This window comes from Ochlerotatus camptorhynchus, unplaced genomic scaffold, assembly GCF_037179485.1.
Source record: "Ochlerotatus camptorhynchus isolate MF236.1 unplaced genomic scaffold, CSIRO-AGI_Acam_v1.1 ptg000316l, whole genome shotgun sequence".
NCBI classification, from domain to species: Eukaryota; Metazoa; Arthropoda; class Insecta; order Diptera; family Culicidae; genus Ochlerotatus; species Ochlerotatus camptorhynchus.
This window is the reverse complement of record NW_027040804.1, coordinates 887,049-905,826: the sequence shown is the minus strand read 5'-3', so window position 1 is coordinate 905,826 and position 18,778 is coordinate 887,049. Positions and strand designations below refer to the sequence as shown.

At 38.1% G+C, this 18,778-nt stretch overlaps 1 protein-coding gene and 1 long non-coding RNA gene across 11 annotated transcripts in view; one reads left to right on the top strand and one right to left on the bottom strand.

Annotated features, from left to right (window-relative positions):
- The window catches only part of how (protein held out wings), an 84,435-nt gene extending 72,096 nt beyond the window's left edge, over positions 1 to 12,339 (bottom strand). For 5 of the 10 annotated variants that reach the window (XR_010518258.1, XR_010518255.1, XR_010518257.1 and 2 more), the window contains exons 1-3: positions 11,353 to 12,339; positions 10,218 to 11,279; positions 892 to 932 (exon numbers count right to left, since the gene is read on the bottom strand). Coding sequence is in view for 2 of the 10 variants with exons in the window: in XM_065229586.1 (XP_065085658.1) it covers positions 892 to 932; positions 10,218 to 11,183 (1,007 nt within the window). In the remaining 8 variants the exon portion in view is untranslated. Of the gene's footprint in view, positions 1 to 891; positions 933 to 10,217 lie in introns of all 10 variants that reach the window. The other 5 variants (XR_010518260.1, XR_010518261.1, XR_010518262.1 and 2 more) reach the window with 2 other exon arrangements.
- On the top strand, positions 2,769 to 9,954 carry LOC135707716 (uncharacterized). Its single transcript, XR_010518263.1, has 2 exons — positions 2,769 to 4,437; positions 4,668 to 9,954. It is a non-coding gene; the product is annotated as an uncharacterized LOC135707716 (long non-coding RNA).
- Positions 12,340 to 18,778: the final 6,439 nt, after the last annotated feature.

The following is an 18,778-nucleotide window of genomic DNA, read 5'->3' as shown; positions in this document are numbered from 1 at the left end:
GCGATTTTTCACAAACTCACTCACTCACTCACTCACTCACTCAGCGATCAGCAAATCGCTGATTGTGACTCATAGAAAGCAAAATTTACAGGTTTTATGTTTCCAACGCATACTTTGTAACCTCTTCTTGTAAGTTACAAGTAAAACATGCCATCATACCATCTTTTGGTTTTATTATTCCGAAAAACATTATTTTAGCTGAAATGAGTCTTTTCAACCTTGCTTAGAGCATCTTATTAATAAAAACTTCATGTTTGGAATAGGGTCAAAAGTACTAGTTTTTTTTTTGTCCTTAGGACTCGCTTCCATCTCGTGTAGTAATACCATAGAGGTAACTCTAAGACCAGAAGGTCCCGAAGAAACGAGCTCAACTTTTTGGCTCAGCTCTGGTACTATCTTCGGTCCCAAGCTAATCGATTCACCCCTCGAATCATAGGAAAATCCACTAACGCCTCATTTTATCTGTCAAAATTTCATAGCGAATCAAAACAAACATAGTGTAGTACTGGAATTTATACTAAAATGGGGTACGTAAGTCAATTTGCTTGGAACCAATAGACTAGTCAAGTAGTGAGCCAATTTAAAATCGTTAGTTTCGTATTGTTTGTTGGTAATACTGAACGGTAACACCTTGAAAAAGCCGACTGTAATCCTCTTTAGCGGTGAGTTGACAAACTTTATGAATTTCCTTTTCAACAGTTAAGCCTTGATAATTAATCGACTTCGCAAAAAAAAAATCGATCCACAACTAAGCGTAACGACTAGTAAAGACACCAAAGAGAAATAAATCGGATAAAATTTGGATCAGACAGTCTTTCCGACAGTCTGGGAGCAATGTAGCGATCAGTATTGGATCAATATTTAAATTAAACAAAAAAAATGGAAACTTACGTGAAATATGTCATAAAATATGGCACCAAAATGGGCTCTTCCTGGGAGAAAAATGAGAAAATAATAGCCCCACTTCAATTAAAACGGTCGGTAGCTATGTGTGTGAGTGTGTTAGAAATTTATTCAGATGGATGAACTTACTATAATTGATAGCGCCTGGAGTTACTAATTTCGGGAAGATTCTGGCTTCAAAGTTGAAGCTTTTGTCATTTCATATAAAATGGATTATTATTTTCCCGACCACTGCAAATAGATCGGAGCCGTCACTACCATATTAAAATAGTATAACGTTGCAATTCTGGGCACATCCAAGTGGATTTTAATCAAATCGAATCCCACACCCCCTATGCAGATGGGTTTCTCGTGGGTCAGCTCTGCACTGATGGTTTTGTTCCGGTGGGAACTGATAATTTATAGCCCACAATTGACATAAATCAAGAAAAGCCCACGCCAAATTCAAATACGCTAAAGTGGATCCACCGATTCCGATTACCTAATCGTATAATTACGGTCGCCTATCTTGCACCTTACACCTCCAATGTTTGGACAAATCTCAACGATTGCGGCAAGTAGATAGTGTAGGGCAACTGCCAGAGCAAAAGATTGAATTCTGCTGTTATCAGGCATCTTGAAGCCTCGGCCTGTTATCATCGAAACACGGGAGCAGACACCCACAAGAAGTACGTAGCGAACGACACTGCCTAATACAAGAAGTAACATATTTACAGACACAATTAGCACAAATATGATTATGCGGTGTTTTGAGTGTCGTCATCGCAGCGGAGCAAACTGAAAGAGTATTTAAACTTTTCGTAAACTATACAGTACAATGTCATGGAGGATGGCAAATGCATTTGTCGATTCAATTAAATGGCGGCGTGCTGTTAAACTATTTACATGGATAAGCTTGGCAGAAAGCCCCGTTAAAACATACAAATAGGGAGTGCAAATACTTTTAACATGACACAACAACCAATTCAAAGATGATTTGAGCTTCAAGATTTGGATTGTACACATTCTTCCCCCAACACTGACGGTAGCTATATATGAATCACAACAAAGTTGACGGCAACGACAGCGAACACAGACAAACGTTTATGGGAAGGTACTTGCCTTTTGCCTGGATTTGGACACTCAGTAGTAGATAGAGAGAGAGAGAGAGAGTGAGAGAGCGAACGGGTTAATCTCGACTATAATAGTAATATAATGTGATGCTGTGAAAAAGGGATTATTCTTTCTCAAACATAAACAGTAAGCACATGTAACGATGATCTGGGTGGTGCAATGTTGGCGATAGATTAGAAACCAAGTAGAAGTCATTAGGTTGTAAGCCAAAAGTTGAGCGAGTTTAGCAAGAAGAAAGATGAAGAAATACAGTTCACAGGTTAGGGACCATCCATAAATGACGTAGCATATTTGCGTGTTTGCCATACTTAATACATGGCCGGTTACAACTTCTGAAACCCCACCCCTCTCAAATGCAACGTCATTTATGTATGTTCCCTTATGGGTACGATTAGCCTCCAGGTGAGAGAAAGAAGAGAATGGAGTTAGAGAGAGCTAAGGTGTGGGTGTGAGTTTGAAGAGGTGAATAAATAAAAAGTAGTTGTTATTGTTATTATTAAGTTATAACTTTATTTCGTTACTTGCTAGAAGTGCACTTGTATTATTAATCTAAGAAAACGTTAATAATGATAAGAGATAGTAGATATTATTAATTAATTAACGTATTGAGTTTCTGGCGAGCTGATACAACAACTGTTTTTTTTTATTGTTTCGATTAATCGGCCTTGCTTTCGGTTAGAATAAAATTAGAAGTGGATTAATTTCCGACAGCTCTTGAAAACAATCCATAATCGCTTGTATTAGACCGAATTAATTTAGTGTGATTACATTGTTAATGAAATGTTAAGATTTCCATACTTTTCGATATTCTGCGTTCCTTTCGATTGAGTTATTAATTATTAATTATTAATAGTGTTATTGATATTCGATCGTCTTTCTCTAGTATATTTGTTTTTAAAAAAGGCACGCATTCGCTTATTCGCTACACAGTAAAAGCCTTAGGTTGAATGTTAATTCAGACAGATTTGTGCAACGCCGTCAACGGTCCGCAGATATTCCTTCTCCGGGTGGTTTTAGTGCAACATATGAACAAAAGACAACTACTAGCGACGACCTATGCAAACTTTTCTTCTTTTCCAGACGAATGAAAATGGTGTGATTAATCCAGAGTTTGTGATAGCATTATTAATAACATTATATGATAAAAATAAAAAGAGATTGGTTCTAGTTTTGTTTTAAGATGAGTTATTATTGGATTCTTGTTTGTATTTTTGCTTTTCTTCATCTTGCTGTTTTCGCACACTTGCGTTCGTTTTGCTAGTTACGTTATTGTTTTATTTGCAATTCCATTTGCAATTGTATCCTTTTGTTAATACGTTAATAAAAAATAGACTTCCACTTTCATCTTACTAAAAAAAAATAAAACTACTTGTTTCTTTTGTTTCTGCTCGTTCTTCACTTAGCGCGCTATACAGTGTTTATCAGTTAAGTCTACACAGTTAAAACACATCTAATTATTATTAATAATTTCTGAGATTACGTGTTATTCCGACGTCCCAAAGTGCGTCTCTGTCGCACGGTCTCTGCCTCGCTTCAAAGCAGAGCAAGCAGCACGGGACAAGATTTCATGATTGTTTTTCTTTCGCGTCGAGAATCGAGGATTCTGCATATCCTGGTTCAAGGATGACTTTGTTAAATATTAAAAGTAAAAATCTCTCGCTTGCTTCGATCAGGTTTTGTTGTTTGCTTTGCCCCAACAATGGAGGAAAACGGTGTTATAGCACACATAACTCTCCATTTTTTTTTAAACAGTGCTCATGTTTTTGTCACTAAATCCTTATACATCTAGCTGTGTTTGTTTTTGTGTGTATGTGTGTATGTATGTGCTTGCACATAATTATGTACGTGTGTTGTGGGGTTTGTGTGTTAAATTAATAAAAAAAACGAATCCTCAGAGACTTGTTTCCATCACGCGCTCTCTCTCGCTCTCTCGCTCTCGTCCCGTCGTAATTGTTAATCATATTTTGAGAAGACACGAACAAAAGCTTTGCTCTCATTTGTTGATTGTTTGTTTGTTTTTTTGTTTGTTTCATTCTAGTAGTATTTATTTGTAAATATTTCGAGACTACCATGGCACCAAGTTAATACGAAAAGTCATAACGAATAATGCATCTCTCATTCACAACAAGGCATACTTTGATATTGTCAGTTTCTGTTTCTACAGGGTTGGTTCGGGTTCGGGTGGATGTGTATTTGTGTGTATTCTGTGTATTGTTGGTGGGCTTCTTCCGTTTGGGCAACAGTCGTTTGTTTCTCATCTGGTTTGGTATGGAATTTGTTGGTTCAAAATTTTAGTTAATCCCCAAAATTAAATTACCAAAAGTGAAGGGAATCGATCAACGATCAGTTTTCTTTTAGGAAATCAAAACGAATTCTTTGAACGGATAGACTTACACAAAAAGCATTTGTTTCCAATTCCTCGTAGTAGACACCCAACAAACACTTTGAAACCTTTTTTTGCTGAAGAAGCATATTTTTGCTTGAATAAGCTCCTATTCTGGATCTTCCGCTTAGGTTAAGGCAACAAAGAGTCTAGGGAAATCATTTTTTTTCATCCGTGTTGCTTTAAGCTTCTTGACCCTCATTTTCCAGTATTTGTATAGGCTAGAACGCTACTTCATCGTAATCGCCCATTTTCGTTCTATCGGCAGAAAACATCAATAATATCAATGATTACGCATGATTGCGCAAAACAATAATACGTTTGTTCCGATGCGTTACTTCTTAAGCTACAACACAAAGCTCATTAGTGTGCATTGTATGAATATTTACACTCATTGTTCTGAAACAAAAGGAGTGCTCATAACGAATACATCTGTTTTAAATGGCGTTTCAATGCATTGGGACGGAATTGCAACCCGTAGAACAAATTTTGAATCAAGAAGCAGTGTTAAATTTTTAACAATATCTCCACAATGTGTGACTCTTTATCAAATACAACGAAAGGTAAATAAATTTAGAAGTCATCTTTGGAAGAATCATTCCAATGTTTTGTTCAAACCCGTTCAAAAAAGAGAGGTAAAGGACAGAAATTAGATCAAAACCCCTAGACAAAGTCGAATTTGACAGGCGAAGTTTGTTTTCTAATAATTAAAACCTAGTACTATTAGCACATACAAAAAAAAACTTTGTTTTTAAATCCTCCGAAGCACACCAAAGTTGTTCCATTTCTAGACCAACAATTGAGATGGGCGGAACAATCAAACATAAACAATGGCTTTAAACACAAATTTCTCGAGAATTAAAACACTCCCACGCAAACTAACAATGCCATTCTATAAAGGAAGTTTGCTCTATCGGATGATGTTATTAGATTGCTTGGATGTGCTTTGATTCTCGTGGAATTTGCGTTTAAAGTCATTGTTTACGTTTGGTTGTTCCGCCTATTTCAATTGTTGGTCTAGATATAATAAGAAAAATCAAATATTCTATAGAATATTCTTTTTTACGTTCGCTCAGCCCGTATTCGGACTATATAAACAAAGTCTCAAAATGTCTTGCGCCCCAAACCCTCCGACACGTTGAAATATGCAGGAAAATTGTTTAAGATACCTACTTAAAAGATAGGCAAGGTGTTGCTTTGAAGCCCACACCTCTACTGACTAATCTGTCCCAAAACTTCAACTTTTATTCGTATGAATTCTTTGACCATTCATATCAAAAGTCTGAGATCGTTTTTGAGAATAACATTTTGATAATTACCGCATTATTTGACAAATTTTCAGTTTCAATGCTAATTCTATAAGAATTGGCAGTACCTACTATCAAAATCTGAAAATGAGCATTGGTTAAACCCCTTCATGCAAATCGTTCAAAATGATGATGTAAACAGTGCAACCTCGCTTTACCGTTTATTCGCCGGTTAATCAAAGAAAAAAATTACATTCAAAAATAAAAACGGATCCGATGATGTGGTTGCACGGTTCGTTAAGTCGCTGACTCCGATGAAATCTAGGGCAACATGTCAAAATGGCTGATCTTTGTTGATCGATTCTCTTCATCGACTTTCTCCTAGGGTTTCACGAAAAAGGGACACAATAATTCGTAACCTAGGCTGGAATAAATCACAATTTCCTAGAATCCGAATTCAACGTGATCAGATAATAAAGAACCAATAAATCGATCTTCGAACCTTACTTTTCAAGGTTAAACTCGCTTGTCAAATGGATTTGTGAAACAAACATCATCTTGCTTTTAAATGCTGATGTCGAGTTCAGCACAATGCTTAAGGGCGAATAAGCTTTCATTCAATCTTGGGATGATGTTTTGGCACAGTGTAGGTTAGAAAAGATCTTTACAGTGGCTTTAGCCGACGATTACTCGAGAGTAAAAGATCACACATGCCAATTAACGACGCCACAAGGTAGATGAATGTTTCCTCTACCAGCTGGCATCGTTAATTTGCAGGAGTGAGCTATTATTTGTGAGAAATCGGCGGTTGGAGTCATTGGTTACAAAAGAAGTTTCACCCTAATGAAATGTTGGCACTGTTTTATCCAATGGTTATTAAGAATCCATACTACAGAATACTAATATTTCATTGGTACAGAATCTTAAAATAGATATTAAAACATGGCTTTTAGACATTTGTGTAGTCCGATTAGTATTTTTTTTAAATGTTAACTTCCAAGATCATTAATGGGCTAACAAAGATCTTCTAGGCCCATTACCATGTATCTTTAAAAAGTATCATATATATTCTAAATCTTAGATTTTTATGGTTTCAAATTTTGATTTTTGATTTATTTTCCAGGGTGATTTTCTCAGGCATGGCTAAATCAAAATATCTGAAGCAAATATTGTCTATTCAAGCATGGACAGTAGACTGACGCAAAATTTGAATTTTTCAGTCCACGGTGCTCAAACGGTTCCAAATTGGATCCTGATTAGCCTCCCAAAATTTGATCTCATTTATTAATAAACTGACTTGGCACAAACTTTATGAAGTTTATAAGGAAATTACTATCGATCTCAAAATTCACCATTTCACTCTGCTTTTAAAATTGTTAGCTTCGCTTGTAGGAAATTTTCTCAGCTACAACTTTGCCAAAAACCACTTCTCACATCACTAATGTCTTATGATTATGTTCAATCAACTGTTCAACAGGCAACATTGGTCTTTTTTGGCGCATAGAATGGCTACTACGTCACACTGCAGAACACAGTGTTGCCCACAGAACAAATGCCTGATCGTGTCATAAGATTATCAATCTCTTAAACAATTAATAACTATTTACTTTTAAGTTTGGCTGAAAACCGATCTTCTGCAAAGTTGTTGCTGAGAAAATTTACCATAAGCATGGTTATAGAATTTTTAAACAGTGCAATATGGAAAAAGACTAGATGACAAAGAGCAATAAGTTTGGTTTTCCCATAGTAATTTCCATATAAACTTCAAATGGTTTGTGCCATGCCAATTTCTTACCAAATGAGTTTCAATTTTGCGAGGCTTATCAAGGACCCGATTTGAAACCGTTTGAGCACTGTGGAGTGAACACTTCAAATTTTGCATCACTCTAATGGACAGTGATTCAAAGCACCTTGGATTCTATTAGTATCAATATCAACAGTACTTTGACTTCTCAATACGATAAAGTATAATGCACTGGTGGAAATTTCCATTTCATAATTCCAGTTTTTTCCGGTTGTTGGTCTTCCATTTCACATTTTCCAGTTGTGCACCTCACCAAGTTCTAAGAAGCACTTTCACATTGAAATATATATTTTTAAAACCCATGACAAGTTAAAAGATCAAAATAGCCTTATAAATTCCAAAATCGTCTTGAAATGTATAGCGATGGTCTTTAAAACGCTGAAATTGGCTTGCATAATAGGAGTCAAACATGTTAAAATATCGCCAAGAAGTATTAAAAAACGTCTAAAGTCGCCTTAAGAAGGACTCGTTCTGAGAATTCTAACATGACTTCAAAAAAGGTCAAAACATCCCGAAAATTTCAAAATATCTGAAGGTGATATGGTCTGGAAGCCCTTCGCTCTCATGACATTTCGCATTTTCTGGAGCATTAAAATCAGCCACTAGGAAACATATATCAACAAAACTTCATCCTCATGTTTATGGAGAAACGAATTCCATGCAAATTAGGCAATAGTGTCCGAGATTTACTTCCCAGCCAGCTTCTCGAGTAAAGCTGAAGATCAAATCGCAATCAAAATTTGCTGTTATGATGTAAAGTAAGTAGTAAAGTTGCTTTTATTTATAAAACTGAAAGCACAATATGTAATCAGACTTATTTCGCGACAATTAATATTAAAATGAGTTTTCATTACGATAGAAACAGCAAACTTAAATATCGATTTGCTTTCATTTTGTTAACCGCCTTTACCCGGGTTTACAGCCATCTTGCTGGATTTGTGGACGCTGTAACACATAAAACACCAACATATGATAAATAGTAATTAAAGTACCGAAAAGTCCATAAAACGCATAAGGCAAATGGCTATTCGTTGCCAGAGAACCACCAAAACAGCCAAAATGGATTCACAAAAGCATTGTGGCATATTTTTAAAGCTTAATGAACTAACGTCAGAACGTAAAAATGGCCATAAATAGGCCAGAATTCAAACCCAAAAATCGTCTTTAAAAAGCTAAAATAGCTCTGAAATGCAACAATGACATTATAAAGGTCAAAATAGTCTTAAAATCGCAAAAAAAGGTTTTGAAAATTAACAAAGGTCTTGCAAATAGACCCTTTAATCACAAAATTTACATGATGAAAATACAAAACTGACCATAACAGCCAGCATCTTTAAATTTGATTTAAAATATAAAAAAAACTCAAAAATGTTATGCAAAAGTACCATCAAAATGGCCTTAAACTACAAAACACTGGCTTCATTGGAAAATAAGCACCTGTCTCAACGAAGCCAATTTCAAATATTTTGTTTCAAAGTGGTTTTCCTGGAAAAAATTTCAACTTCCTGACTCAATAGAGTTGCCACCCACGATTTGAAATAACAATGGATAGACTGAATTTAACAAATTGTAAGTTGCAGACTAGATCGTATATGATAAATGGAAAACCTATGAAATTTGAACTAGCAAGTGGCAGTCCACATTTGTCCAGTAGATCATTGTATATGATTTGTTTGAATTTTTTAAACGAAAAATATTAGCATGCATGGTTTTTTTTTTTAAATTTTGATAGAGGTTTTGAAACCGTATCATAAAAATATAAATTTTTCATCACAGTCGGAAAGCAGTACCTAATTTAAATTTCATCTGGGTTGATAGAAATAAATATGATTTAGGTACACTGATTTTTCTGAAAATTTCCTAAAGGTTTTACCAACCAACCAACCAACCAACCTGACACCAAACGACTTGTACACCAAACACGGAAAGCGCCCTGTCCTTCGGTCTCATTCAAAGAAAATCACCTGTATTCATTTTGTCAAGTGTGTTGTAGCAGGCTGCAGTATAAGTGGGATCCATTCTTCTAATGCACTTTATTTAATTACGGAGTTGGTAGGGAGGGGGAGGGGGTGTTGACTCGCACGCTAAAACTGATTAAAAGTACTACTATTTTTGTTTCTAATTACGGGAAATGGAGGGTGGATTGCGGAAACTAGTAGCAATTGGTAGTGTAAATAGTATCAATGTGTGAGTGTTAGTCAAATTGAGGACAACAACTGAATATTATTATTGACGAAATCGATCCTGAGCGACCGATGCGGATGCGTGGTAAATATTTGAATATTGGAAGAAGAATGATAAAAGATTTTGGTGATTGGTGGTTGCATTCCGGTTTTGTTTTTCGTTTTTGTAGATATTGCTGTTTCTTTCTTTCGTTTTTTTTTTGTTTTTGCATTTCTTCTCCGAATGTGTGGTTTGTTTTAATGCGACTTGAGTTGTTGTTTGTTTAGATTCGTTATTGACAATTGGGTTTAATAGAGTTCTAGACGACGCTTTCTATTTTTTAATAAAGAGTTATTTCCAGATGTAAGATCTTCTAGATTATTATTAGATGTGAGTGCAGATTTGTTTTATATCTATTTCAGAATTAACAATGATTAAAAACAAAAAAGTTATTAAAAAATAGAGTTATATATAATAGAAGTATATATATAAATTATGTGTGTGGTTTTATGCGTGTTTTTGCTGATTATTGCCCCTTTGCCCGGTTTTAGTAAGGATGATCTCTAGGCGCAAATTGCCTTCTTTGAGTTTTGATTGCACCTACACTGTGATCGGCGTACTCTGCGAGCAGTGGATTCCCGGCGGCCAGTGCTGCATAGCTGGCGTAGTCGGCGTACGGTGCCGTGGCGTATATCAGCCCGGTGGTGTGATCGATGGTGGGTGGCGCCGAACCGGTCATTAGGCTGGCACCGGTCGTTGGCACTGAGATTCGTGGCGACAGGATCAGCGGAGCACCGAGTGGATTGCCGGCGTTTCGCGTGAGACTTTGGAGCTGGTTCTGCGTGAGACCTTGGAGCGCAGGGTTCATTAATCGCTGCTCGGCAGCCAGCTGCTTCCATCCGTCGTAGGCCGTTTCGAAGGTGATCTCGGCCGGGGCGGATTTTGTGCTCGAGTCCCGATAGGTTCCGTTGATGATGGCCAGTTCCATGAGCTGCCGTTTCTTCAATTCATCTTCGCCTTCAGCATGGGGAACCAGCAGTTTCTTGACCTCTTCCAGCGCACGCTTGATTTTCATCGATGCTCGGTTCTCGGTATCTTCAACGGTAATCAACACGTGCAGATCATCAGACAGATGTTCCCAGTTCGGTTTACCCCGATTTGCTTCCTCTTTTTTCTTATCTCGCATCGAGCCTTTCCCCCGGACCATTATCTTACATCCCGTCTCCTGTTCCAGCTGCTTGGCGGTCATGCCCCGTGGTCCGAGGATTCGTCCCACAAAGTTAAAATCGGGATGCTCTTTGACCGGTACGTACACTTTCTCGTTCAATGTCATAGTTTCACCCTCCGGTTCTGGCAGCGTCAGAGGCTCTTTTGTCACTCCGTTGATCTGGAAGAGGGAAGCTCGGACCTTGGATATCTCCTCGTCGAGCAAACGCTCGACGTGATTGAACACATTCGGGAAAGCGGCCAACTGCTTCCGATCCTTAAGTAGCTGTGCCAAATAGTCGGCAATGCTCTGCGTCGACTGGATGGTGGCCTCCGGGTGCACACTATTGCCATATACGCTCATCTTGTCTGATTGTTTGCTTGGTTCCAGGTTTCTTCTCTCTGAATCAACTCACTTCTTCTCGCGCTTTGTACAATAATATCGTGTTCAACAATCACTCTGCAGTGGAGAAATAGAGAGAAGGTACAGGTAAGATTAAGGCTCTGTTTGTTTTGCTGCTTCAAATTACAACCTTATACACTTGTTCTATCTGTGTAACTCAGTGTTGCTTCTCCATTCCTCAATATAACTGCGTTCATCAATAATACTCCGATGCGGTGTACGATAGAAAAAAAAAACACTATTCTTGCACTCTCCTTTGTACTAGTGTATGTATCGGAATTTCGTATGAATCAACTTGTTTCGCTTCCCTTTATCTTCCTATAATCCACACAGCGCTTTCGATTTCTCTTTCTTCCTTTGCACACCCGGTTTTCTTTTACTCCTGCTTTCCTTCTGTGTAACCTCAAAAAAAAAAATCGAAAAACAAAATTTTTCCTCCCAACAAGAAATTCGCCACTAACACTCGCGATCGTGGGGGAAGTGCCTCCACAAACACACTTCTTCTGGTGGTGGGTCGGTCACACTTGTACACACTACTCGGTGACTCCTTTCTTTACCGCCGTGCTGCGTTGCCTTCCTTCTACAACTCTCGGTTTCCGCACTTTACACACTCCTCCTTCGTATTCTTTTCACTCTGCTTCTCTGCCTCGCGCACGGTTCGACGTCGTCGCGGCGGTTCTATGACTGACTGAACTGGCGATGCGCAGCAGCTCTCCTCAATCTGTTTCGGAAAATCCTCCAAATGAGCACTAATCGAGTATCTACGATCGGGGACCAATCGCCAGGCCGTGGGTAGTTCACTAAAAATTCTAATCCCTGCCGGAAGCAAGCACTGTGCACTCGACGCGTCGCGAATTACCGAAAATATTCACACCGGATCGATCGCCCGACACGGGGTACGAGCGAATTATTCTGAACTGACTTTGTGTAAATGTTACTTAAGTACAAACGCGGAGCTGCTTGCTGTCTTCTCTTCCCTAAAAGCCCTATACTAGCGCACAGTCGCGGTTGAATGTGTGCTTATTTTTCTACTTTTTGCTACTCTTTTTTTATTTTATAAGTTCAAACTCGAAGAGCCCCGACAAAGTTTCGACTGTTCCGACGTACGGCTGAGTTGACAATAACCGAACGGAACAGACCGCTGAGCTGAGTTGAGAGATCTGAGAGCTGAAAAGTCGACCCCGTACAGAGATCCAGAAGAGGTAGTGTGTTGTGTTGTGTAGGCAGAACAGCTTATACAGATAAACTCTAGAGACAGACAGAGGCCAAGATCTGAGTGAGATCTCCCTCGCCATGGAGGCACACGCATACAATCGAAGGTCGAGCAACAAGTCAGCGTTGGTGTAACTGTACTTAAACTACTTCGATCGATTGGCTCTCATTCCCTCGCTCGCTCTTTCTCGCGGCAACCTTCTCACTCCAACGCACTGTCTCGGTTGAGGCCTATTGCTGGCCGTGTGATGCTGACTAGTATCGCGGAGCAGAGCACTTGTGCCTGCTTGGCTTTACCGTTCTCTGGTGCCTATTTGGACTAAAGAGACTGAATCTAGAAAGACACGACATGTTACTCAATTCAGCCTCTTTAATTTGGACAACTGTACAGGTTTTCCTTTTCCGTCAGACAGAGTCTTAATTTTTTACGTTTTCTGTTTTATTTTTCAGAAATTTGTTTGTCGTACATATTATAATGCGGTATGGCTTGTTTCATAATTTTTAATATTTTAATGCTTATGTTATTTATTTATTTATTTCGTCAAGCAAAGTAGTCTACATACAATGTTTACAATGTTATACACTGGAGTCGCTTTTTACGCGGGTGATACGTCCCGCGTAAAAAAAAACCGCGTAAAAAAAAACCGCGTAAATTCCGGAATCCGCGTAAAAAAAAACCGCGTAAATTCCGAAATCCGCGTAAAAAAAAACCGAGTAAAAAAAAACCGAGGAAGAAAAAACCGCGTAAAAAGCGATATACCGCGTAAATTCTGAAATCCGCGTAAAAAAAAACCAAAATCCGCGTAAAAAAAAACCGCGTAAATTCCGGAATCCGCGTAAAAAAAAACCGCGTAAATTCCGAAATCCGCGTAAAAAAAAACCGCGTAAAAAAAAACCGTGTAAAAAAAAACCGCGTAAAAAGCGACTCCAGTGTACTTACATGTTATGCATTATTTCTATTTCCTCTAGTCAAGTTTTTTATTTTGTTTTTTGACATAGTGATTTCAATTTCTTCGCAATTTATGTTATACAGGCACATCATTCGATTGATGGGACCATTTTTTGCATAATTTGTTCGGCATGTGTTTTCATAGAATAATTTTCGAGTTCTAAGGGGTCAAAAGGGTGCATGAAAATTTAGTTGAGAGAGTACCCGCATAAGCAATAACCATAAGAAGCGCCTAACCACCAATTCCAGATATCATCCCAACTTTATGTAGTATGGTCGTATCATCTATGATATCGTTAGTGTATGGTACCCGTTTATTAGGGTATTTCAAGCTGAACATTGCATTAGGTCCTAACTAACATTGATCGATTCTCTTCGTCGACTTTCTCTTTCGTAAATAACTTGAGCTCATATCTGTTTCTTGTTATGTTGCTCGTATTAGATACTAGATATAAACTTCTTTTATCGATCTGTGGGCTGAAAATACCTGGGAATGTCTTTACATGGCCGTGGGGATACAAAGAGAAAGTCAACGAAGAGAATCTGTCAATGTTACTTAGGACCTAATGCAATGTTCAGCTTGATTTTTGCATCCTGATGAATGTGGGCGTCTAAGTGGAATACCTGTATAAAGAGAGAAAGAGAGAGAGAGAGAGAGAGAGAGAGAAAGATCAGTAATTTCCATTTAATTCCACTACCTTATTTGCTTCTCCTTCACACTTAGAAAAATTGATATAAACTTAGGAGCTCTGAGACATATACGAACGTCAATTTTGACATAAAATTTAGTCAAAATAGACGAGAAATTCAGCCCAATCAAACGTACTTTCGAACTTTTCAATCTTGGAGCACCTAATTTTACATGACATGTTTGCTTACGTCTCATTCTTTATGTCAAAGATGGATTCCGTCACGTGTAAAATTAGGTATTTCTAAGTGTGTTGACAGATACGCGTATTTCGTCTACAATGTGCAGACTTCTTCAGTGTCTTGTACTAATACTCGAATACTCAGTCGAGTATTAGTACAAGACACTGAAGAAGTCTGCGCATTGTAGACGAAATACGCCTATCTGTCAAGGATAAACAAATAAGGTAGTGGAATTAAATGGAAATTACTTACCTTTCTCACTCTCTTTATTGATTTCTGCAGATTCTGTGCGATGAGAAATAATGTCATTGATGAAGAAAAGCATTGCAAATTCACGCCGTTCCTTTAGTATTTGTAGATTGATGAGCACGCAGCGTGCCCCATAGGATGGTAGAGGAAATGCAGTCGAATTAAGTCGTCCAATTTTGATTCCTTGCTTATGATAGTGTTACAATCTTCCACAAATGTAAGTTTGGTGTCCAGTATTACGCCTAAGTCGCTTAAAATTTTGCATTCGTCTACTATTTCGTTTCCTAAAACAAGGGGTTCCAGTTTTTCTACTAAATGTTATTGCGTTACATTTTGTAACATTGAATTGGAGTATACTTTTGCTACACCAGATTTATTTCATTCTGGAATATTTCTGCGTCGGAGGCATTTCTTATGTCCATGAAGAGCTTCATGTCGTCTGCATACACAAGAACTTTAATGTTCTTACGTATGACGGAAATGTCGTTTACGTACAAAATAAAAAGAAGTGGGCCCAAATGAGATCCCTAGAGGACCCCAGAGGTGACTATAATTGGTTCTGAAAGTTTATTTTGAAAGCGTACAGTTCGCTTACGGTTTGTTAAGTATGACTGGAGATAGTTCAAAAGTCCGACTTCCATTCCTACTTTCTGCAGTTTAAAGAGTAATAATGGTATGTCGAAATTTATAAATTTCCATGATTCAGTTACTAAGATGATTTTTGTTTTTCAATGAATGGCGTGTACGTATTGTATTAAAGTAAATAACCACCAAATTTATTCGTTCAACTCGCTAGTTCAGTTCTCACCTACTGCTGGGCTGCTGATACTCCATTTCGGGATTTCCAACTGGTATTAAAGTTCCTTTTAACGGTATCCTTCATTACATTCAAATCATTTGCCATCGAAATGTTTTCCCTTAATTTATACTGTTTGTACTTTTGAGTACTTTAAATTCTCTTTAAATACTTTTTAGTACTCTGATTCATCTTTCAGTATTTTGAGGACATAAACTCATCTTTAAACACTTTTTTATTAGTTTAAATTCTTAATGTCTTATAGTATTTTGAATACAACGCACTCAATACAGTGTTCTGCACGCCCCTAGGCTTCTTGTTGGACTAGCCATTTCAAATGATTGGATTTGTACTTTGTGCCAAGCTTTGTGCAGCAGCTGTATGCGCGACTGACCCCAACCGCATCGTAGGTTTTCATAGAATTTTATTGACATACAGCTCAAAAAAACCGTGCTCGTTGACCAGAAGGTTCATGTTAGGATTGGGCGATCTTGGATCGATCTTTGCAAGATCGATCTTTTTCATCCCGATTTCCGATTTTTCGGATCGATTCTTCGTCCAAGAAAAAATCGAAAAAATCGATTTTTTCTTTCGATCTTTAAAAAAGTAGGTGCTAAATTTTTAAAGTGTATATACATAAAAAAAAAAACAATTTATTCTCCCCCAGACTGCGTCGTAAATTTAACAAACATAACTCAACATCAGCATCGTCCTATCCCCTTTCCTATCCTTCGACAATGTACCCCTTTAACCTCGAGTAAGCCGCGAGTATTCGGCCCAACTCCTACTAGACATAGAATTAAGTGAATTTTGTTACAAACAAAGAACAATGAATTATCGGCTCCGTAAAGCTAACGCGATTGAGCCTTAAAAATAAACGAACTAGATAAAAAAAAACTTCAGCATCGCTCCCTATGTTTTTATCTGATTACAATGACGTCACTATTTGCGTTTCCAATATTTACGAATACAACAACATTTGAAGGTTTGCTCTACCTTCCTCCTGTGCTCATTACTCCTTGCCATCACATTTTGCTTACAAGGAGAAACAGAATGATACATTTTGATTGATTAATCATTAATGATTCAAAACTACACAAAAATGATAAAAAATTATTCTTCATTATGAGTTGTCCCGTTTTCCTCGAAAATGATTAAACTTAAATCATTAATGTATCATTCTATTTCTCCGTGTACTTTGATGGCAACTGAACTGAATTGATACATACATTGACAGTGAGCAAGTGTGGCGTTCATTTCCTCTTTGTTTTCGTTTGTTCGTTACCTTGCGCGCATTTTATTCAAAGAAAAATTTCTGGCCGGTGATTTACTTGAATATTATAAAGAAAAGATTTTCTTGGAGTGCCAACGTAAACAAGCGCATTAAAAAAAATCAAAAGATCGATCTACCTAAGATCGATTCTTTGGCACCGATTTAATCAGTGGATCGATTCTAGAACCAAATATAAGATCGAGCCGTCAAGATCGATCTTTCTCTGAAGATCCCCCAATCCTAGTTCATGTTTTTCTGATTAAAAACGAATGTTGCTTTGTCCACGTTGAAGTTGAGTCACTGTCACTTTGATACGCTTTAGGGCACTTCCATATTCAATGCCGGTTTTCTCAGAGTTAGGTATGAAAGACTACCATAATAAAATATAGCATGCCCGAACGATAATCCATATGATTTAACTATTCCACAAATGATTTGGATGATACCCTGAACACGGTTTGAGTTGAATTCAACTCACCTGCCTCATCTAAATCCCGCTTAATGCAGACCTTTCCGTGCAGTCAATAATCATACAATATAATAATAATACAAAATTCCACCACTTGAAGATGTCATGAAGGAACTCTCAGGTGGAAGCATATTTCATGGGCGATTCTCTCCAGTAAAATGCATTAACTTATCAACGACGCTCAACCACGAAGGAGACGTGACCTAGAGAGATCGAGTGCAGAGGAGTTGGCCTGCATTTCTCACAAGTTCCGGATCGAATCTCAATCCATAACCAGTAAAAAAAAGGACTCACCCGTAACAGACATACCAGCCCCTTCCCTTCCTGGGGCGATGTTTTATTTTTTCGATTTATTTTTAAAGTCGATAAAGTAGATCTGTCAAGCCAACACATACACTTTAAAGTACACTGTTATTTTTTTAATCAATAAATTCGCCAACCAACAGTAAAATAACAATAATATATAATGTTATTCAAAAAAAAAATATATGGGAAAATCACGAAAATTTCATTGCTTAGATACTTTAACAACCCGCATAAACAATAACCATAAGATGCGCCTAACCACCAATTCGGGATATCATCCCAATTTTATGTGCTATGTTCGCACCATCTAAGATATCGTCAGTATTGTATTAAAATTTACAGTTCCGTGTACGGAACCCCCCTTTTTTATTGTAAATTTTCTATTTACCATGAAATTTACTGTTTTGTACAACATAAATCAAGGTAAATTTATTGTAGACGTAACAATATAAATCATTGTTAAGACAATAATTTTCGTCTTATTGTTACATTGTTTTTTAATGTATTTTTGTTATTTTTTTTTCGGTGTGGTTACCGAATGGTCAGCGCATCCTTTAAAAAGCCCATTCCAACTCCACTCCGCATAACGGTAAACAAAACCCAATCGAACCGTCCCCACACAGAGATACACCAACACACTCTCGCACACCAAAGTCATTCGCACAAGCGCGCCGTCTGCTCTGCCTACACATGCTACTACTACTACTCCCGGTCCCGTTGTTCACCACCAGCAGCGCCGTCCGAATCTATCGGTACTCACTTTTTGTGAATCGACTCATCCTACGCTCATCAGCCACCACGCATACACTGGCAAACAAGATTTACTAATTCCCTCTCTCCCCACGCTTTCCGTGAGAGGGAGAGAATCCAACTCGAACGGCTTAGCTCTCTTCTCTTCTCCGGCTACTCTCATTTTATGATGCTTCCTGTGTGTTGGAACGCGCTATGTTGGCGTTCCCGACCCGATGACAAAGCGCACATAGAGATAGGAACATACCCACTTACGGACGGGACGGTGCCATGTCATGGCATGGCATAGCAGCGCAGATTTTTCAGCTGAGAGAGTAAAAACATCCCGTGCTGCATATGCTACTGCGATGTTCTTTTTGATGGTTCTCACTTTTTTCTCCCAGTTTTTTTTATGTTGTCGGTGCGGTTCTCCGGTGGGAGCCAATCTTGGCTGCTGCTGCTGCTGAACGGGCGATGCGAAATGCGACGGTATGTTGATGTTGCGCTGCGCCGCCACCACCGCTTCTGGTATATCTACTGAGTATGACCGATCTGTATGGGGTCGGTCGATCAGGTCGTACGAACCTACGTACGTAGGTCGTTGGTAAGACGAACGAACGAACGAACGAACGAAAGAGGTGCTCAGTGAAGCATAATGTTTGACTGTTCATTTCGAGCCGCGGCCCAACATTCTTTTGGTAGT